Source organism: Carassius auratus, chromosome 28, assembly GCF_003368295.1.
Source record: "Carassius auratus strain Wakin chromosome 28, ASM336829v1, whole genome shotgun sequence".
In the NCBI taxonomy this organism is placed as follows: domain Eukaryota; kingdom Metazoa; phylum Chordata; class Actinopteri; order Cypriniformes; family Cyprinidae; genus Carassius; species Carassius auratus.
In genome coordinates this window covers 19,694,762-19,717,749 of record NC_039270.1, presented here as the reverse complement: position 1 = coordinate 19,717,749, position 22,988 = coordinate 19,694,762, and the positions used below count along the sequence as shown (strand labels likewise).

The window sequence follows — 22,988 nt, the reverse complement described above, 5'->3', positions numbered from 1 at the left end:
TTTAAAAAATAATGTTGTAGACAGAGATATATTTCTGCTGTGGCCAGTGACTCAGAATTGTGGTCTATCAATACCAGGTGGTATTTTGTAGAAACGTAGGAAGATTTCAGTATAATTTCACTTTGAACATAAGTTGCACATTATTACTTTTGACCCCATCAGTTGGGACAAATGTAACACAACAATATAAACTAGGTTATTTTCTGTTACTCCTGTTTTTATTAAGTATACCTGACTATGACCTTGTTAATATGTAACTACAAGCATATTTTGTCTTTTATTTTTGCAAAAGATTATTAAATTACATTCTCATATTCAAAGATAGAACTTTAATAAAATATAAAAGTAAATTCATAAATAAATTGTAATTCAATTGTATTATTTACAAATGACAATTGTAGCTCTAGACAGTTAGATCTATGGCTATACTTTTATTAATACAGTTTTCTGATTGATTTTATACTCTCAAACATTCAGAAATCTTGCAAAAGAAAATTAAGCAGTTTTACTACGATAAAACCATTGTTCATTTTTGAAGGGTTGTGATGTCAACACGTTTTTGTTGAAGAAATTATAGAGGCTTTAGCATTTGTATGGTAAAAGGTGGACAAAAATTAAGATTAAGTGGGTTTTTAATTTGGCCTAAAAGTTTGGTCAATATGAAACAATCATTTGATCGTCCTGTAACAACAGCAATTTACCAAACCTTTGGCTTCCTTCACAGGCATTTGTAATAATATGTAATGCACATAAACAATTAATTGTGTACTACACTATGTATTTTAACAGTGTTATTCAGTGAAACCATATCATTATATATAATGAATTTAAAGGCTTAAGTCTGTTTTTATAAGCACAAAAATATATGATCTTAATACTTGGTATACTATTATTTGAAGTAGATTACAAAACCATGCTAATTTGTGTTTACTATCCATGGCTACTACAAGAACCAAGATTTTTGGTTTTCTTCTTATTAAAACCATGACTTATTTTCATGGAAAGTCGGAGAGAATATTAGATGCGTTGTTGGTGGTTAAATTATTGCCAACAAAACATGTTTTTAACATCAACAGCCAAAAAATTGAACGGCATTATGAAGGCTACCGGAAAGTGAAGCACGGGCATAATCTTTTTTTTCTTTACTCCGTGGCAGAATGATGATGTCTTTTTATTATCATTTACATTCAGCCGCATACAAGTGTGTGCTCAGTCTACTGCATTCACCGTAAAATTATATATATATATATATATATATATATATATATATATATATATATATATATATATATTTATAAGCTCATACTCTGTGTTTAGGGAGCGGCTGTACTGACTATAATAATATAAATGTGTGTGGTGTGTCCTAATGACGCAGTATGTAATGCATGAGACTGCGGCCCAGCGGAAACGAGGTTGAGAACCACAGGTTTACTAGGACTATATCAAACATTTATTTGATTTACAAAACATTCGCATTTCATCCACACATTATATCAAATAAGACCAACAATAACATAAATAACAAACTATGCTTCAAAAACTATTAGTTCAAGCATCGTATGACGCGTTAGTTTACTTGAAGTAAAAATCTGCTCGTGTTTGATAAAACTGTAAAGTGTTTGAGTTCGTCTGAGGTCTGTTTAGACAGAAATGCTACGTAATGATATTACAATTTTCAAACTTTTTAACAAACTTACCGTGATCTGCGAAGACATTTTGTTCTCGAATCTTCTAAAATGGAGTCTAGTGGACCGTTACTTCTGCTTTCGGTTTCACTGAAGAGACACGTGTGTTTAGATATAACAATGGATAGTTTACCCAAAAATGAAAATTCTCTCACCATTAACCGAACCTCTGTCATCCCAGATGTGTATATGACTTTCTTTCTTTACATGAACACAAGCAAAGGTTTTTAGTTCATAAAATGCAAGGGGACAGGATCACTTCAGAAACCACACAAAGTGAACATGACGGTCAAGATTCTAATATTGGTATTTGTATTTTTCTTTTTTATCGTTTCACTTAAGACAGTGATTCATTAACAGGGGTTGCATGAGTTACTGTCATATTCACTTTGTGTATAGTTTTTGAAGTGTCATTTTTTAATGTCCCATACACTTGAATTATATAAAGATAATTATTTTTTTCTAAAACTGAAATTCATATAGGATGGCATGAGGCTGTAAATGGCGGAGTTGTAATTATTTTTATCATTATTATTATTATTTTTTTTTTTGGCATTCCGCTGGGTTTCATTTTAATCATTGTTTTTGAACTAATGTTTGACCTGTGCCATTGCATTTTTTTCATTCTCTCCCTTTAACCATTCTTCTGTATTGTCTGTCAAAAAAAAAAAAAAAAAAAAAATACTTCTACTTTTTTAATACTTGAGTACAATTTAAAGTTGTACTTTTTTACTTTTACTCAAGTACGATTTTGGCCAGATACTTTTACTCTTAATTGAGTAAAAATTTTACTGAGTACTTGTACATTCACTTGAGTAATATTTTTGAGTACTTTTTACACCTTGTAAAAATAGGCTAACGATTGCATCATAACATGCAGCTCTCTGTCGGACAGTAGAGAAATTACCGTATGGACAGGATGAGAAGCTCGCAAACAACATTTACTGTCTATTATGCTATCGGGGGGGACGTGGAGGCATGAAGTCAAGGGAGAAGCCCATAGAGAGTCCATAAAAGCAACGGGACAAAATTATTCAACAACACCTGCAAGATTCGATGGGTGATTCAGATTTCTCTTGGCACAGCGATTAGTAGACTTACAGTTGTCAGACAGGTTCCTCACCTGACATCTATGTCATCAAGCTCAGTTTGAGTCTGCATAAAAATTTTTTACTTAGTCCATATATTATTTTCACTAAGGGGTGGCTGATGGATGGAGTGGTGGGAGTTTGATCGATCAAGCCTGATCCGGTTATCCATGTGTCCAGCACGAAAGAATCCGTGGTGCCATCACAGAATTTGACAATAAGCAAAACTGATATGTTCACAGTTTAATTAGGCTACATTGCATCGCAAACACAGACAACTTGAATAGCTTAGTTAAAAAGTCAAAATCAGCAATAGGCAGATATCGTCCAGTGAAGGTGAAACAATCTGTGGCGACTACTGAATATATTCTGTGCTACCGTCACGGAACATGGTGACCAGAAGTTATCCTAGTGATCAAACGATGACAGAACAATGCAATATCAAGTTAAAATCACTTTAAAACTAAATATTTAAAGTAAAGTACTTTAAGTAAAAATATTTAAAGCGATACATTTCTAAATGATAAAACAACATCAATTGGGGGAGCGCAGGTGTTGGATCTGACTTTGCAGGACCGGGAGAGAAGAAATAGCTTGTGGACAAAACAGAGAGACGAGGACTGCTGGAAGAATGGCCTATTATGTTGGAGCATGTGCATTTATTGAAGGTTTGGAGATTACTTTGTGAGTTCCATCATGAGGATCGTGTACTCTTTTGTAAGATGGTAACTGCTAACTGTCACTATGGCATTAAAGCATCTTCATCGTATTACACCTGGACCTTCAAATTGATAATTTACAGTTTTTCTGTTGCTTTTTCTCGAATCATCCTTGAGATTTGCAAAACAGTGAGTGCATTACTCAAAACAACTCATACAAATAGCAAAACACAATGGATTACCTGCAAAGGCCAATCTCCTGCTCAAAATCCTTAGTTCATCTCTCAAAAATAAATATCTGTGTCAATGAACATGTCAGTGCCATCAGAATGACAAGTCCTTGTGTCATAGTTTATGGATAAGACAGTCAAATCACTTAGTCATGTTGTCAATATAACAGTGTACTCTGGAGGGATGTTCTGATGTAAACTACTGTATTGAACAGTATGCCATGCTTATGTATGCCATCCCAGATAGAAATATATATTTGGCCCAAATTTGGCCCATATTTGCATCTTTCTTATGGCCCACATTTGGCCTTGACTGACGGCGTTGACTCAGGGTTAGTGTGGCTGCCTTAACTCAGCCACAGTTTCACCCTATATGGGCCAGATGTCAGGTGTGATGTGGACCAAATCTGGGCCAAATAAAATGTACCATAATGTTCACCTTACATGGGCCAAAGGAATAAATCACTTCACCTTCAATGTGCCAGATGTGTGCCAGATCAGAGCCATACCATATTCTCACCTATGTTGCCGGCCAGATGCGGGCCAGGTATGGGCCAAAAGACTTAATCACAGCTTCCCCTTAAATGTGCCAGATGTCAGGCATCTAAAGGGCCAGATGTGTGCCAGATCAGGGCCATACCATCCCGTCACCCAGGTATGGGCCAGAGGAATTAATCACACCCTTAACTTACATGAGCCGTATGTCAGTTATGTACCAGCCATGTGCCAGGGGAAATCATGCTGGGTGTCAGCTCAGAACCTAGAAAATGGACATTAATTATGTATAGACCAGGACAAGTTACCACAGGTCCACAATCAGGTAAGGACCAATAACTATTTTGCATTACCATCTCACAACATTCAAACCTCTTTCTGATCCTCAATCCACCTTGTAATAGAGCAGTTCTAGTAACAAACAATGACTGCTTTTGTTATGCATTTCCATTTATTAAAATTAAAGAACAGTGAGCTAAATTGAAAATGTTAGATTTTCTGAATGGGGCAATAAACAAAAAATGCCTGTGGGCACATCTGCAGTCTGTGAGCTCCTGTGGAACGTTTGCATTCCCCCTTGTAAGTTTTGGGAAAAAATAGTGTCTAATGTCCTCTGTCACAATCAACTTGTGTTCACGAAATGACAGCACCTCTGCCTAGCGTTAAATATATTTTTTGATGGTTGCTCCAATGAAAAAAACACCCATTATAATGGCTGAAAACAGAATAAAACTAAGCCACATTGAAGTAAAACAAATTAAACTTTAAATTTGTCACAACAATTAATGTAGCTGAAAGTATGCTGAACTATAGCATTGTTCCTAACAAGTAGACTGTCTCAGTTACATCAGTTATCAGTTCGCTGCCTGGCACGGCGTCCTCCATCTCTGTCTCCAGCAAGATGGAGCAACCTTTTAATCCACAGTTCAGTTTCTTGATCTGTGGATGTTGCTGTAAGTCGGTTTCTTCGTACAGCCTCTATAATGAGATAGTTGGTTGAGTAAGTTATAGTAAAATATTATCAGGAAGACAAGAATTTATAACTTTTGACATCAGTTGAAACAAGACATTAGTAATATTGTATATATAGTCAGTGATTCTAGTACGTAATTTTCAAGCAATGTGACACTGAAAGTCAATATAACATACATACAATACATATGATGCCACTCTCAAGCTCAGATATGTCATATGCATTTTCCAGTCAACGTTCAGGACAGGCTTGATAAGGTGAGAATGTGTGAGCTGAAAAAAACCACAGTCTTGCAATAGGGCTAAAAACTAAATTACAGGATTGAGCAAAATAAAGTAAAGTAAGAGTAAAGTATTTATTTAGTGAGTGCAAATGTACATATGACACAGGGACACTGGATTGGGTGTGGGGAGTTAGAAGGCCAATTTATATAATAAAGTCATGCTAAATGTTGACCAATATTTATGTTTTTGTACACATTTTATGGCCAGGATAACCTATATCCAACAACAGTCTGAGAAAGCTTTATTATTGGAGTAGTTTTTTATTGTTATCCCTCAAGTTTGATGTGAAAACTGAATATTGCTGAAATATTGTCAGTTGTTGACTAAAATCATATGTTGATACAACTATATGTTAGGGTACTGAATGATAATGCAAGTTAGTCGTTTTGATGTTCCGGACCTTTTGGGAAATTTTCTCTAACTGTACCTTTGTATTCTAATTGAATACCCCTGCTGTAAAGTGATGCAGCTGAATTACGTCACTTCTGACAAGCTTTCCCCACCAGTCACGTTCTGAAATCTAGAGTATAACAATACAGGCTCAGAGTTAAGAACTTGCTTTCTGAAACAGGGCCAGAGGTGTATGCATGTTTGTGGGTGAGGTAAGCAGCAAATTCCAACAAATGCACAAATGTCAATGAAAACAGTGGCAACAACACCTAAACCACTGCGACTCACCATTGATTATCCCTCTTAGAATAAGGTTCTTGAAGGCTGCCTTGCCATTGGCTCCTTTCCAATTCATCTGTCTGGCAAGTTCATTGGTCAAGAGGTATCCCATCATTCTCCAAACAGTGTCCTTAACGGTTGTACCTCCTCTTTGTGCCAAGGTAATCGTCTGTTAAACAAGGGGAAAAGACAGCAAGCATTAAGTGTCACATGTAGCTAATTTGATTTAGATGACAGAGGAGATAGACAGTTCAAGTAGAATCAAGCTCTGTAAGAGACAAAATATGTTCCACCTGGAATGGAAGCATCTAAGCCAAACATCTGACCACATTTCAGTGCATAAAAAAACCCACTGATTCTTGATATCGTATCATAGTCATTTTAGATTGAGCCACTTTGTTGCCTATTTTGTTTTTCTAATTGTACAAATAACCCTTCACCACAGTAATACTGTAATTCTGTGGGAAACACGGAGCACTGATAATCTGCAGTTAATTTTAATATTAAATAAAGTATATTTAATAGTCACTGTTTTATAATGTACAGTTGAATGGAACCACAGTCAGAGAAGCCAGTGCAAATGGGGATTCTAGTAAAGAGCTTTTTCCAATGAAGGATAGTTAAAAAAACATGTCTGCTGTCATTTATGGCTCTTTGTGAGAGAGACAATCGTATTGGATTGAATTACCTTATACATAATCTCTTATAATGGTATTTTACCAATATACATTACCAGAGTTTTCTTGAATTCTTGATCAAGCAGCTGTCCCTCCAAAACCAAAAGCTCTTGAAAGGTTGCAACCGGAAGGGTTTCTGGTGGTAGAGATGGGCTCTCTTCTGCAGTCCCCTTTAACTGATGAACTAGCTTCACCAAAATGCCCATCTGATCTTTGATGACTTCTTGATTGGTCAGGATGGTTCGTATCACAGCTAAAACAGTGATCGGAAGATACAGTCTATTTAGTTGAAGTATATGCATTAAAAAAACTATAACTGTATGTTTCTAGCCTGCCAATTTCATTTCACTTAATGATGTGGAAAAATAAAACTCATAAGTCTCTTAATAGAAGATTCATCGATTGCATTTTTCCTGGCTTATAATTTATAAAAAGGTCTGACCTGCTGATTCCAATTGTCTTTCTTTTTAAGAATTATAATTGACAGCATACACAAAGATATTTCTTACTTTCCTTTAATGGAAAGTTATTTCTAAAAACAATGTCATTGTAATTGCATTAGTCCAACTCTGGAAAGGCTCTGTACATTTTCATTGGATGCTTTAAAGACTGTCTAATAGCAAACACTACGCTCACGAAATTTAGGATGGCCATGCAAGGGTAGTTTCTCTCACATTCACTGAAGTCTGCATTTTGGGCATGAGTTGGTGTAGCTGTGGTTCTTCTATTAATCACTGCAAACAAGAGACCAAAACATCAAAGTTCACATTTCAAACTGTACAACACTTTCAAAAGGCGAAGGCTCGTTTCTGTCTGTAGATAACTACAATTAAAACATGAATAAATGCACATTTTAGTTTTAAGAACAAATCTGTCATGGAGATTTATCCATGCAAGTCTACTTCATTTTGAACCATGTCTTCAAACGCCACCAGCTATTCAAGACAGCATACATGCTGTTCAGGAGAAACTTTGATTTAATTTATTAGTCTGAATTGACAAGTAGAACCCAGTTTTTTCAGGTCTTTTGTTTGTGATATATTGTTCTCTGACATTGTTTGATTGTCATATGACACCAAAACTACTTCAAGTATGCCTTTTACAAGGGAAATATAAGAATAAGTATTATTATTATTTTGCAAATATTTGGAGATAGATTTTGTAAAGATGATTAGCATTTCTGAGATGATTTCTTCATTTCTATCCGAAACATTTCTGGCTATAAGTGAAAGGGGCCAAACAAAATCTCAAACTGAGTTGTTAATTTCTTCAAGTCACATCTACTGTAATAAAGTATATATCTGAAGTAGTAACTAGTTTAGACACAAACAGTTAATCCCTTAATTCAGTCTTTCACATGTGAATGGTAAACAAAATTTACTCTGCAGGGTTTTACCTGAAAACATAACTTTCAGGTAGATTCCAGGTAAAGCTGTAGAAGGCTCTTCACATACATTTTCATTATCAACTTAGTGTTTTTGATGAAAATAGCTTTTGAATGTTTATATTGTCAACTTCAACAGAATGCAACATTTACTCATACATGCCGGAATGGTCAGTTCTGACCTGGGATGGTGTGATATTTCCTCCACCGAGAGCTATAGTAACAGAAAGAGGAGTAAGCTGCCAGAAGTAAGGAATGTTAGAGAAAGATACAATCGATTCTGTATGTCTACTCACAATCAACATCCTCTCTAATTCTTGACAGTGGGGTAGGTGTTATGTTGCACCTTCTTTCGGAGCACACTACAGAGAAAAATAACAGGAATTTGTGGATATGACACTGAGGAACACATGTTCGGAAGTGTTTTTCAATTTTACAGAGCAGTGCAGTGCCTGAGTTTCTATATGTTCTAACAAAACTTGATTTGCACAAAGACAATATCTCTCAAAATGTATTGGCCTGATTGCAGTGTGTCCCATAGAATAGCAGTCTACGTGTTTGGCGGGGGCTCAGGGTGTCATCATCTTATGATTAATTTATCTTGATCATTCAATTGTAATTTTTGGGCACATCTCTGGGCTTTCAGGTAGTTTCAAATTGCATTTGAATGACATTCAGTGTAAAGGGTTGGTTGTATTTTATTTGCAGGACGGTGAATTAGAAGGCATGTCATTTTGTTAGATGAACTGATTTACATTTGTTTACTCCAGTCTAGTCATAAATTTCAGACTCGCATTCACTGACAGCAGTCCTTTCATTGCCTGAGCATCCTACGTTGACGGCTGTAGGAGATGCTGTAGGAGAAGCTGCTAAAATTCAAGCCATGCCAACAATGAAAATATGACACTAAAATTGACATTAGCGCTCTTACACTGTGAAAGCAGGGAGAGTGAATAAGGCCGCTTCTTTGCAGAAGCCATTTTGGGAGGGCTGGGTAGTGTGGATGCTTGCTGCCTCTCACTTTCACTGTCTTCCTCTTCAAGGGCTACATTCTTCTTCCTGCATTTAAGGTTAAATAAGAAACAAAAAATTATGGAAGGCTGTAAAATGAGTTTTGCTCATTCCATTCCATTCTGACTCTATTCCTCCCTCTTTTTAACTTACATTCTTCTCCGTCTACGTTTGAGTGGAGAGTCTTCTGAATCTGTCAAATCTGTGAATCGTTCAGCCTTTGGCAGTTTGAGTCTTCTTCATATGTAACTTAAAAAAAAAAAAAATTAAAACAAAAGCCCTCTAAATTCTATATGAAGAGTTCAGATGCAAAAGCCTCTAAATTCCATCTGAAATTTTCTTCTAGAATGATAATTTTTATCATGCTCGTATATTTAAGTTCAGTAATTTCACTTAAATGAGAATTAATAGGTACTTTTAATTGTCATTTAAGTGAAATTACTGAACTCTTCATATACACAAAGTGTAAGTAAAATATTGTCTTCTTTCTACCTTTGCTTAATATGATGGGTACTTTGTAGGGAATCCAACGTGCTCCAGGTGGTTCCTGTGATTTCACTGCTTTTACAGTTTCTTCACGTTTGTACGGTGGCCACAAACAGTTCCCAGTTCCCTTAAGTCGAGTGGGTAACTGTAAAGTGCTTCTTTGACTCTATACTCCTGGTACATGGCATACACTTTGTCTTCATAACTAACTATGTTTTGCACAGAAACAACGTTCCCGTCAATGACAATGCAGTCATCTTTACTTGATGTTTTTAGAATGACACCATCGGCTGTCAACTGCTTGAACTGACTGACATTTTCCAAAAGGCCCTCTGGTACTGGCCCATCATGATGTAGAGATTTTAAAAAGGGTTCCTGCTCAATGGGTGAATCAAAATCACAGCCCCTCTGTTCATGTTCAGATAACCTGCGTATAACCTGTGGTAGAGGATTGTGAGCTTTCCTTATCATTCTCTTAAGTTCACCCAATAAATTCTCATAAGTGAAGCCAGAGATACCATCTAAATGGCCATGTACCTTCAGATCACCAGCAGTCTTCTTCTTCTTCTTCTTCTTTGATTTTAATGGCGGGTTGCGAACCAACTTCCAAGGTGCATACCGCCACCTACTGTGATGGAGTGTGAAAAGAATGAATAACCCTTTTACTGTCTATAGAATAACCCTCCTATATCCTATTATATAGCCCACTGTTCTTAATAAATCTCATGACTGCTTGCATTTGTTTCCTTGAATTTGGACCATCATTTAACATGCTAGTTATATTAAATTCTTGGCATCCTACTTCTTGTAACTCTTCCTTAAGAATCCTCCTTTGTAATTTATATGTCTTGCATTTCTGCATAACATGCTCTACAGTTTCCTGTACTGAACCGACATCACATAGACCTGTGTCATGTTTCCCTATAATGTGTAAAGTTTGATTTAGATTTGAAAGACCGGTTCATAAATGTGTGAAAATAACTTATTCTTTTCTACTTAAGTTGTGAATTATTTAGCTTTTCTTATAATAGTGGCGTCCTGTATGACATGAGTCCCACACTGTCTGCCATTTCCTATTGCAAGCTTCTGAAATTAAATGTCTTCCTTCTGATCTACTGAGTGCAATCTTTATGTTTGCTTCTGTCATTTTAATTGATTCTTTGGCAATCTTGTCTGCTTCCTCGTTACCTTGAATTCCCACGTGTGCTGGTACCCACATAAATTTTATTATTATTCTTATCTGTCGTAAACCATAACCTTATCATTATTTCTTATCATTTATTAAAATGTCACACTGTAAAAAATGTACTGTAGAATTTACAGGATTTTATTGGCAAAAAAGTTGCCAATAAAGTCCTGTAAATATATTTTATATGTCCTGTAAAAATGATGTTAATTGCTGTAAAATGGATTACAGGACATAACTGCAAAGCAAATTACAGTTAATTGCTGTATGTGAAATACAGTAGTTTGTAGTATTTTTCACAGTAACATTGAATTTTACAAGTAGTTTGTTTTACAGCAATATTTTGTAAATTCACTAAAGTACAGTATTTACCTGGCAAAAAAGTTGCCAATAAAGTCCTTTAAATATATTTTACAGCATTTTTTTGTAATTTCATTAAATTAAAGTATTTAACTGGCAACAAAAGTTGCCAATAAAATCCTGTAAATACAATATGATGTTGTAATAATTTTACAATGAAACTGCTTTAAAGAATAATTTGAACAGTAAACTATAAAATACGTATATAAATGCATTATCATGAGTTCTATCTTAATACATTTACAAATGAATGAAAACCAAGTCAGTGATGATGCAAATAAGTATTTATTAAAACTGGCAGAAAGACAATGCAAGGCTTTTACTGGTAAAATAAAATTTTCAGTCTTTCAACAGTTAAATCTTATCATAAAAATAGCATATCATCACAAATAACTGTTTAAAAAAAGCCATATTCAGAGTAGAACATTAACTTTCTATAAAAATGAAGGTCAATCAACAGAATCTGTATAATTTTTTTAAACATTTAAAAATTTAAAAAATATATGTTTTAAAGAAAAGGTTTCAAATGAAATGCTGGAATCAACATTAAATCACAAATTCTGTTGTTTGAGCTTATGTTCTATTAAATTAAGAATATTCCTGCAAAAGACAATTTAATAAATACATACTGAAAGTCCATCAACTCTCTGAGATGAGCACACACATGAGGGTTGTCCCTCTTCTGAGACTTTTCCACTTGTTTTGCCTCTATGTGTCGTCTTGTATCCAGTGAGTGTTGTGATTCCAAGAAAACATCTGCACATAAAAACAAGCAAAGCATCAGGATAAAGTTATGTATCAAATGAAACTAGCTTAATAAAATAGATGTCAAAATTACACTTATACAATACAATCGGCATTTACCAGTACTTAAAAGGTTACTCCACCCCAAAATGAAAATCTTGCCATTAATCACTTACCTCCATGTCGTTCCAAACCCGTAAAACCTTTGTTCGTCTTCGGAACACAATTTAAGATATTCTGAATGCAACTGGGAAGATTGTGACTGTCCCATAGACTCTCCAGTAAATACCACTGTCAAGGCCCAGAAAAGTATGAAAGACATCATCAGAACAGTCCATCAGTGGTTCAACCGTAACGTTATGAAGCGACCACAATACTTTTTGTATGCAAAGAAGACTAAAATTAGGATTTATTCAACAATTAGTCTCCTCTGCGTCAGTGTAGTGCCATTTTTGGAGGGTATCTGTTGGACACACACTACATAGCCTGTTCTGTGTCAGCTGGGTCACATGGACACGCTTTCTATGTTTATTTACGCTTTGATTTGAACGAAAACAGCGTATCCGTATGGTGTGGCTGACATTATAAAAAATTACAACTTTGTTGAATAAAGTTGTTCTTTTTGTTTTCTTTGCATAAAAAAAAATATTCTTGTAGCTTCGTAAAATTACAGTTGAACCACTGATGGCAGATGGACTATTCTGACAATCATTTTCAAACTTTTTTCGCGAATGAAATTACTTAAGTAAAACTTGTTACCTTTGAAAAAATGTATATGTGCAAAAGATGCCTGCTCCCGGGACGCACAATGTTGAGGAATGAATTCACAACCATCTGACCCTCAAATAGTCAAAAGCCACTGGTGGACCTGAAATGAATAAATATAAGCAATAATGTAACCTACAATGCAGTATTTCAATATAAAATGTAATCTAAATTACAAGTTTATAAAATTATTTAAATAATTAATATATTACCTAATAAAATCAGCTTCAGAGTCTTGAAGCATCGAACATTTCTCCACATCAGCTGCTATTCTTTGCACCTACAAGACAAAGAAAATAATCTTCTGATTTCTTTAAAGCATTATGTACTGTAAATGAGACCAAAATTAACACTCCAAAAGGCATATATTTTAGAATAAACAATTATAAATTATATAATTTATAATAATAAATTGTAATATTACATTGTAGAACTGTAACACCAATCAAATTAAATAATTAAGAGTGCAAAATTATATGAAATTTGAAAATACAATTAATAAATGTTGGAAAAATGCAATGCTACTTATTAAACCTGAAACTAATCCGCCATTAGGTGGCAGATAACTTAATGAGGGAATCAACTGAGTCATTCATTGAACCGATCCGTTCAAAAAGATGAATCATTTAGCTCAAGTTTGGAGAGTTTTGCTTTGGTCTTTGTTTGGAACTATATTCGTTGGTGAAATACAAATACAGTTAATATTGTGTCTAAAAAAGTAAGTAACTTGTTAACTAATTGTTTATTGAACTATGTATTTGCAATCGTGATACTCAGCAAAACAGCTCAATCACTTGTGATGCTTTTTATATCATATGTTCTGAATAAACTCAACAGTTGAACATTTACCTCATGTATTTTCCGTGAGTTTATGTGAGCGGTTAAGCTTGTTTTAATGTTGAATGAAACGTTAATATAATCAGAATAATTCTCCCGTTTGGATGCTTCCTCAGTCTTTTTTTCTTTTCTTTTTTAATCAGGCTAACTTGTCCAGTCGGGCACATAAATATGTCTTTCATTTATTATAGTAAGGCGTCGAGTCAATATGGGATAGTTGAACACATAAACGAATGAAATTTCAAATGTTGCTGTCAGTTATTTAGATAATATATTAACGTTAGTTACTATGACAATCGTTCGCATTAGGTAAACACTACTTTTAAATGCTCTCAATAAGAACATTTTACTTCCAAAATTCGAACATTTGGCGTAACTATGCTATGATAGCAATTCCCAGTTTCCTGTACAGAAGTTACCAAGGCCATTGAATGTCAGGATAGGAGGCTATTGTGACATGAAATCGCTTCTGGATTAACTTAAATAAATATAAAAGGTTATATTTCTTAAGTATAATTAAGTGAACTTACCAGGAATTATGAATAAAGCCTCTTATCTTCAATCGTTCTCGGGCTGCTCCAGTCGGCTGGGTTTCAGATTTGAAGAGACTTAGGTCTCTGCAGAGCAAAAGTGGGCGTTTATCACCATATGGGTGTTTTGAAACTGCTGGGTGTTTCTGAATCATGCAATCTAAATTATCCCCCTTACCCAACCCCACCCCTAAACCTAACGTCACTATTACATCAACTAATCAGGTATCATGGTGTAAAAACACCTTGATCTCGTAACTCCCATTACTTTCCTGCAGAGACCTATACTTGGATTTGAATGATGCGTGCATTGCGAATTACAGCTGCATCTTGTAAAATGTTTATACAGTAAAATTCTGTAAAATTTTGCTGTAGAAACTACAGCAATTTTTTACAGTGCAGTTCTATTTGTTTCCAATGATTGTAAACTTAAAAGGACTGCCATTGAACCAGAACAGATTATAACTTTATCCGGTCTAACTTCATACACCCACTCTAGTGCCACTAAAATAGCTATCATCTCTGCTGATGCACCATCTGATATTCTTCCAGCCTTCCTAACCTCAAACTCTGGAACATAGAATGCAGCCCCTGTCCTTCCAGTCTCTGTACACTTTGACCCATCTGTATAAATTTGAAGAAACGTGTAGTATGATTTTTTTATATACTCATACACATATGTATTCAACCTTACTGCTTGATTCATTTCCCTTCTGTTTTCATGTAATTTTATGTCTATTTCCGGTTTAAAATTAAAAATTTTCCACATTTCTTTAATATAAAATCTACATGGTCCTTCCATGATAATTTGTCATCAAACCATACTCCTAGATACTTAAATTTTGAGACTTTCTCTACAGAAGACCCATATAATTTAAGTAGTTTATTCTCTTTAATTGTCTTCCTTGTAAATATCTGGTAACATGTTTTGGATATTGAGAATTTAAATCTCCATTCTAATGACCATTTTTCAACTACTTCTATAGCTTCTTGAATTTTATTCATATTAAAAGATATATTCCTTCCTCTTTTCCACATTATACCATCATCTGCATATAACCCAGTGCTGATTCCTGGAGCCACTTTTCCAAATATGTCATTAATCATTATATTAAATAATATAGGACTAATCACACTTCCCTGAGGTGTTCCGTTTCCACACTTAGAATTTGAGATACTTCACCACCCACTTTAACTTGAATTGTTCTGTCAAATAAAAAACTTAGAACCCAATTATACATTCTTCCTTCTATTCCTATGCTCTTCATTTTAATAAGTTATCCCTCCTTCCACAACATATCATATGCTTTTTCCATATCAAAGTAAACTGCCACTAGTCCCTCTTTAACTACTATAGCTTTTTTTACATCTGTTTCCAGTTTTACTAATGCATCTAATGTTGATCGCCCTTTCCTAAAACCATACTGATTAGATGCCAAGGCTGCCTTACTCTCAAGTACATCATCCATTGCAGTGTCATGCCCAGGCGCAAGGAAGTCGACCGGAAGTTGAAGTCGGCCGGGTGCCGCCATCTTGTAGCAGAACTTCACTTGCATAAGCATTCCCATTGACTCCCATTCATTTTTGCGTCTCTTTGACAGTGAAATAACTTTACATCTGAGACTCCAATTGTACCTTATTTATTTCTTAAGATACACGACAATGTATAAAGGGCTCCATTACCTTCTATGTTACATTATGGCCCCGTAGAAACAGTTTTTGTAAAAATAGGCTAACGATTGCGTCATAACCACTCGACTCTCTGTCGCATTACCGTACAGACAGTAGGAGAAGCTCGCAGGCAATTAACTTAATATGGTGTACTGGCGTTACATTTTAAAATACTATACAAAATAATTAATCAGAATACTTACTCCTGCTCACTCACGCCAAAGAACTCCCCGCTCAAGCTCGCAGTCTCTGCAAGATTAACGATGGCAGTTTGCACGCACAGCTAATAGAAGATTTACTGAATTGAGTTCCAATGGGGTCGCTGTGTCCATTTCTTTTACTGTCTATGGTCAAGCCTGTTGTAGCTGAGCAGCAACCTCGCGCTCTCTCTCGTGAAGCCAAAAAGGAAGTGACAAAACATCTCGGTTAAGTATGTAACCATGGTTCTCTGAATAGGGAACGAGATGCTGCGGTGACGTCACCACGTATGGGAACACCTTCGGTGTGACGAATGTCTGAAGCCCTATACCATCCCGCCAATCCTATTGGCCAAATAGCGCTTGGCACCGCCCACGCATGCGTACGCATATGTACCTGGTGCCGCGCGCTATTTCACTCAGATTTCGTGACTGAAGAAGAAGAATGCTATCAAGGTATGGCACGGCCAGGACCGCAGCATCTCGTTCCCTATTCAGGGAACCATGGTTACATACGTAACCGAGATGTTCCCTTTCATAGGTCACTTCGATGCTGCGGTGACGTCACCACGTATGGGAACGCTATACCATAACGCCTGACGTACCTGATAGCTGGGATCCAAGGAAGCATCTGCTCAAGCGGAGAGAACCCGGGAGCCAGGAGCCATCCTCACATCCAGACTGTAAGACTTGATAAAAGTGCTCGGTGACGACCAACCTGCCGCAGCACAGATATCATCCATAGAAGATCCACTGAGAAAAGCTTGAGAAGAAGCCACCGCTCTTGTGGAATGAGCTTTAACTCCTAAGGGCAAAGCGAGCCCGCACGCCGCATAGGCTAAAGATATTGCCTCCACCAGCCAATGGGACATGCGCTGTTTTGTAACCACATGGCCTTTATTCTTGTGTCCGAAATAGACAAACAGCTGGTCAGACTCACGCCATGGGGCAGTGCGATCCACATAAGTCTTTAAAGCTCTCACAGGGCAAAGACTTAGATCTGCAGACTCTGCCACAGCAGGGGATAAAGCCTCCAGGACCACCTGCTGAAAGCGAAAGGGATTAGATGCAACCTTAGGGACATAATTAGGCCTTGGTCGCAACAACACCTTCACAGAGCCCCGTGCAAACTCCATGCACGAGGGTGAGACAGAGAGAGCCGTTAAATCCCCACCTCTCTTGAGGGAGGATAAAGCCATAAGAAGAAGTTTCTTCAAAGTCAGGATTTTATCCGGTACAGTTTCCAAGGGCTCAAACGGGTGCCCTGATAAACCATGCAACACAATGGATAAATCCCATGAAGGAACTCGCACAGGGCGGAAAGGCCTCAGCCGTCGTGCACCCTGTAAGAAACGAGAAAGCAGTGGATGACGGCCCATTGAGGCACCATCTATATATTCGTGGTAAGCTGAAATGGCTGCCACGTAAAGCTTTAAGGTGGCTCGTGTCACTCCATCCGAAAAACGGTCCTGAAGGAAGCCACTGGGCAGTAAACTGTATCCACATTACGATTTTCACACCAGGCTGTAAACTGTCTCCACTTGAAAGCATATAAGCGTCTCGTAGAAGCTGCTCTAGATTTCAGTATAGTCTCTGTAGTTTCAGCAGAAAGACCGGGACATATTAATTCACTCCGCTCAGAGGCCACGCCCACAGATTCCATAGATCTGGTCTGGGATGCCAAATCAGCCCCCGTGCTTGCGATAATAAATCCTGTCTGACGGGAATCTCCCATGGAGAGCCCGCTTACAGATTGATCAGATCTGCAAACCACGGCTGTGTGTGCCACCGCGGAGCCACCAGCAGCAGCTGTTCCACTCTGTCCCGCCGTATTCTGCATAATACCGCTGGGATCAGACGAATTGGGGGAAACGCATACAAACTGGTCCTGGGCCAGTTGTGCGCTAATGCATCCAAGCCCAGGGGTGATGGAGGGCATAGGGAGTGTTCGATGCGAATAAATCTTTCGCTTCTCGGAAAATCTGCCATAGGAGACTCACTGTTTGTGGGTGCAATCTCCATTCCCCTTGCTCCAGAGTCTGTCTGGATAGCAAATCCGCTCCGAAGTTCAATCGTCCGGGGATATGAATGGCCCGGACTGACAGAAATTTGTTGTGAGACCAAAGAAGAATAAGTCTCTCCAGCCTGCACGGGGGCGAGAGCGTAATCCTCCCTGATGATTCAGATATGACACAACCGCTATGTTGTCCAATCTGATCAGTACATGACAGCCGATCAGCAGACTCGCGAAATACTGGAGAGCTAGAAAAAAACGCAAGTAATTCCAATCTGTTTATGTGCCAGCTGCGTTGTGCCACTGTCCACACTCCGTGGGCTGGGCGCCCTTGACAAACAGCCCCCCACCCGGTCATAGACACATCCGTCGTGACAGTCTCTCAGCCGACCGCAGGTTAGGAGAAATTCGGTTGACATCCATAGTTTTAACGACATCACACACCGCCGTGTCACCGAGATCGTTCAATGCGGATGACAACAGGGTGAAATGTTTCGTCTTTTTGTCCACCACTGAAAAGGGCGCATGTGAAGTAATCCCAGGCGAATTACAGGAAGAGCCGCTGCCATTAGACCTAAAAGTCTGAGGCACAGTCTCACTGTCACTGTGCGACCCGCTTTGAAGTGCTGCATGCATGACACAATCGTCTGAGCGCGCGGTAGAGAAAGCTTCGCTGTCATTGCTCGAGAGTTTAAGTTTATTCCCAGAATGGTTATCCGCTGAGAGGGGATTAAAACGCTTTTCTGGAAATTTGTGCGTAAACCCAGGCTGTTTAAATGATTCAGCACAAGATCCCGATGAGAGTGTGCTTGAGTCTGCCAAACACCAGCCAAACGTCCAAATAGTTCAAAACACGGACGCCCTGGAGCGGCAACGAGCTGCGTCCATGCATTTTGAGAAAGTACGGGGAGCTAGAGTTAAGAACGCGGTACTGATACGCTTTGCCCTCTAAAGCGAATCTGAGGAACTTCTTGTGTCTCTTTATGATCTGAATATGAAAGTACGCATCCTTCAGATCGATCGTGACAAACCAGTCATTTGGTTGAATCTGAGACAAAATAGATTTTACCGTCAACATCTTGAATTTGCTCGGCCTGAGTGCAAGATTCAGACGGCATAAATCCAGAATGGGTCGTAATCCGCCGTCTTTTTTTGGTACCAAAAAATAGCGGCTGTAAAACCCTGACTCCATCTGAGAGGGGTGTACTTCTTCTATAGCCCTTTTGTTCAGCAGAGCCAACATCTCCTGACGCAGCACCGCTATGTCCATCGGTTTCACCACAGTGGAAAGAATTCCGCGGAAAGGGGGCGGGCCCTTCCGAAACTGAATGATTTATCCAGAATAAATTGTGCGTAACACCCATCGAGAAATGCCGGGCAAGCGTTCCCACATGGCCCGAAACAATATTAGCGGGTCTCAAAATGTCCGTTTCCTGGAACGCTGTCACACACGTTAAAACATCCGGGCACGAAAAGCTTGTGGCATCCGTGCACAGAGGAAGTGTATGTGTAAGAGTCGTTGCATCTCGTTGTGCATAATCCTGAAGCGTGTTCACGGCAGGAATTAGGCCAACAGATTGAGCATCGGGCTCTGCCGCTAGCGCAACCTCGCAAGTTGTAACCTTTTGGCGTTGCCATTTTTTTTTACAGTGTGTTCAGGGGACAGGCAGCTAGCGGATAGTGAGATGTTTGCGGTATGTGAAAAAAAAAAAAAGATTTTGACCTAAAAAACACGAGATCGCTTATAGCACCTTTAGCCAATATATTTCAAATAACATTAACTGGGTCAGCAAGGTCAAATTACTGTCTTCTACAAAAGAAAGCTTACAATTCCTAATGTTGTTGCAGTGATTTGTTTGACATTTTATTACCTCAGTGTTTTCAAACTCTGGCTCTGCCTCCTCATGCTGAATGTTTCCCATTTCCCAGAGCTGATTGGGTGTCATGTTCCCCTCGGTTCGAATTGGGTGGTTATCCCATCCATCATGAAATGCATCCAGGCTAGCTTGTATTCTGGGCAAGAACACATAATGGCAACTAAAAAGATGCATGTTGTTAGATAGGTCAATGAACCCATCATCTTCCAGTGAGTGCAGCACACTATAGTATATGGTGATTACCAGAGCTGGGTAGTAACGGATTACATGTAATCTGGATTACGTAATCAGATTCCAAAACTCAAGTACTTGTAATTAGAGTAAACTACTTTTTAAAATACTCGTAATCAGACTACAGTTACTTTTTTATGGATTACATGATTACATATTATTTACACAATGGTAATAAGTCGTTCACAAATCATTGATTCTCCTAAGATTATTCTTTTTTTTTTACGTTTATATTTTTTCCTAATAAACCTGCCGCTTATATACGTTCATGATCCATCGAGTTTTTCCGGCGGAGAGGGGGAGGGGTGTCAGAATCACGCTCAGAAGAATATGGAGGGGAACGCAGCCTTTAATCACTGGATGTTCAAACATCATAATTTTTTTTTTTTTTTTTAAGACATGGCAAAATGTCACTATTCAGTGTAAACTCTTCCTACCATGGATTAATTTGCTATTGCTGGGAATTTCATGTCCTTTAATATATATTTTGTAATGTTGATATTTCTTCATTGTTACTATGCACTTCAAGTGTTTTGAGATGAAATATTTGACCTGGAAATGGTCTTTATATATTAGCCAGGGCTCGACATTAACGCTTGGCTGGGACAAGTGGATTTTGTGAAGGGGCAAGTGAAGAGAATTTAACTTGCCCGACCGGACAAGTAACCTGATCAAAATTTTAATAACAAAAAATATCTAGGGCATCACCGAAACTTTGAAGAGAATAAATCTGATTTTATTACTTTCAGTGTAAACGGTGACTAATAACAGATAATGTAGCTATTGACAGTAACAAGGTCGAGTCAGTTCCCAGATAGCAATTACGTTTGGGCCACATGTGAGTATTATCTGGCATAGGGATTAGTGAATGAGTGAGCGATTTCAGACACAGCAATGGCCTTATTCAGCCCGCCGCCATTTTGATTCGAAAACGAGGCTGTGAGGGCAAAGAGTATAGATGTAACAAGAGGCGAAACTCAATAGAACGTTCCATAGCAACAAACACACCCATGTGCAGAGCTGCAGCTCCGCCATCTTGGACTGAACGCAACTCAGCTGTTATAGAATTGAATGATACCGGTTCCAATTCAAAAGAAGTTGAGGGAATTAAATAGTAGTTTCTAGTTTTTAATATCTCTATAGCAGACATCCCATGTCTCCCGGAAGTTCTGGGAGTCTCCCGCATATTGATAGCGGCTCCCTGATGCCCGCAAATTAGCTCAAATTTCCCAGAATCTAGAGTTCCAAACCATGAAGAGCACACAAAGAAAGGCTGAGGGAGCGAGAGACCTTGCGTGTGTGTGCTAGTGTGCGTGTGTGCCTCAACAAGCGCATGTAAGATAGAGAGCATCCTGGTTGGCCTGTTTCGGTAAGTCAATCAATTGTCATTGTGGGCGGGATTTTATCTCTTCTCCCCAACCTAATTAATCAGTTGACTGTATCTAGAAACAGGAGCGCCATGGCAGAGGTAGAGTGTCGAAACAAAAACGAAAGTAAAAGACACATTTTTTTACTTTACAAGGGGTGGGGGAGGGTGCTGGGGACACCTCCCTGAAATGACCTTTTGCATGTTGGGATGTCTGCTATAGCCTAAACTAAAACGGCATGTTGAATAATGTACAACAAAATAATGCTTATGGATCGGTTTATAATTAAACAATTTCGTCATAGAGCATGAAAATGTCAAATGGGCTACTTATTTTACCCCAATAACTTTTGGGGATAACTCCCTGTGGTGGATATTGGTGAATATGGGTCAGGTTAGTTTATCCTTTTATTTAATAGAATTGATTTGGCAGTAAAGAACACACAATAACGACATTAATTTGGATTAAATAAACTTTATTTAAACTTTCGTTTTGAGTTAAGTGCACATACTCTTTAACGTTTAGTTTGCTGAGTTTATTCTTACCAATCTTTGTTTGCGTTTTTGTTGTGGCTGAGACCCGTGAACTGTGGCTGGTGTGCCGTCAAAAGGGGTCCGGGCGGAAACTTCGGACGTATATGTATGGTTCCAGCCAATGATTGGGCGCAACCATTCCGGTTTCTACCCTGGGGGGCCTTCAAGGTCTATTGTATTGATTTGTGCCTTTATTTATGTTCAGGAAAAGACATTTATAAAGTGAAATAATTTGATTGCATTATTTGAAGTGCTCGTGTGTATATTTGATGTTTTCGTATTTGTTTGTTATGTATAATGGCCATTATGTGTCTGTGTATCCCGCTTTTTGTGTTAATTGGTGCTGGCCACCAAATGTAAGTTTGCTAATTGTGTTTGTATAGGAGAGTTGTGTTCTGTGATAGAACAGGGGGGTATTCCAAAAAGCAGGTTATGTGACATACCTGGGTATGTATAAGGGTAAGTTCGTGGATAACCTCAACGTTCGGTTCCAAAAACAGAGGTCACTTTCTGGGTATGTATGTAACCATAGCAACTGACTCTCTGAAGATAACCTGCTCGAGAGCAGGTTATGTTTCAGTGTAACTTCGTTTCAGAAGGTTGGTGAGCATGGCGTGCCCTTTTGACGAGGATCCTGTGGACGTTGAAGCACAAATTATACGAGGTTTTTTTCATCGGGAGAGGGTTATAAGACCGCGTATTGATGTGTTTGCTTACCCTAATGAATATTTAAAAGAGCGTTATCGTTTTTCAAAAGATTCATTAGTTTATTTAACACGTCTTTTAAAACCGCATATCGCAAATGTGACAAACCGCGGCTCTGCGCTTAGCACAGAAAACATTCTGTGCATAGCACTTAGGTTTTTTGCGTCTGGCCATTTTTTGTACAGTGTGGGCGATTCAGAGCATGTGGGAAAGGCAACTGTGTGTAGAGCCGTTCATACAGTGTGTCTGGCACTTAAACAGTTGTTACCCACGTTTGTACAGTTCCCTGGCCATAAACCTCTGCTTGTTATTAAAGACGAATTCCACAGA

The 22,988-nt window shown here is 38.0% G+C and overlaps 2 protein-coding genes across 2 annotated transcripts in view; both read right to left on the bottom strand.

Annotated features, from left to right (window-relative positions):
• The window catches only part of LOC113047539 (uncharacterized), a 402,993-nt gene that overhangs the window by 36,778 nt on the left and 343,227 nt on the right, over nt 1-22,988 (bottom strand).
• On the bottom strand, nt 4,590-10,296 carry LOC113047568 (uncharacterized). Its single transcript, XM_026208947.1, has 11 exons — nt 10,179-10,296; nt 9,648-10,079; nt 9,309-9,404; nt 9,076-9,203; nt 8,441-8,506; nt 8,304-8,358; nt 8,039-8,040; nt 7,435-7,494; nt 6,817-7,013; nt 6,093-6,252; nt 4,590-5,135 (listed from the first exon to the last, which is right to left on the bottom strand). Coding segments are annotated over exons 3-11 (801 nt in total). The 5' UTR covers nt 9,311-9,404; nt 9,648-10,079; nt 10,179-10,296; the 3' UTR covers nt 4,590-5,004.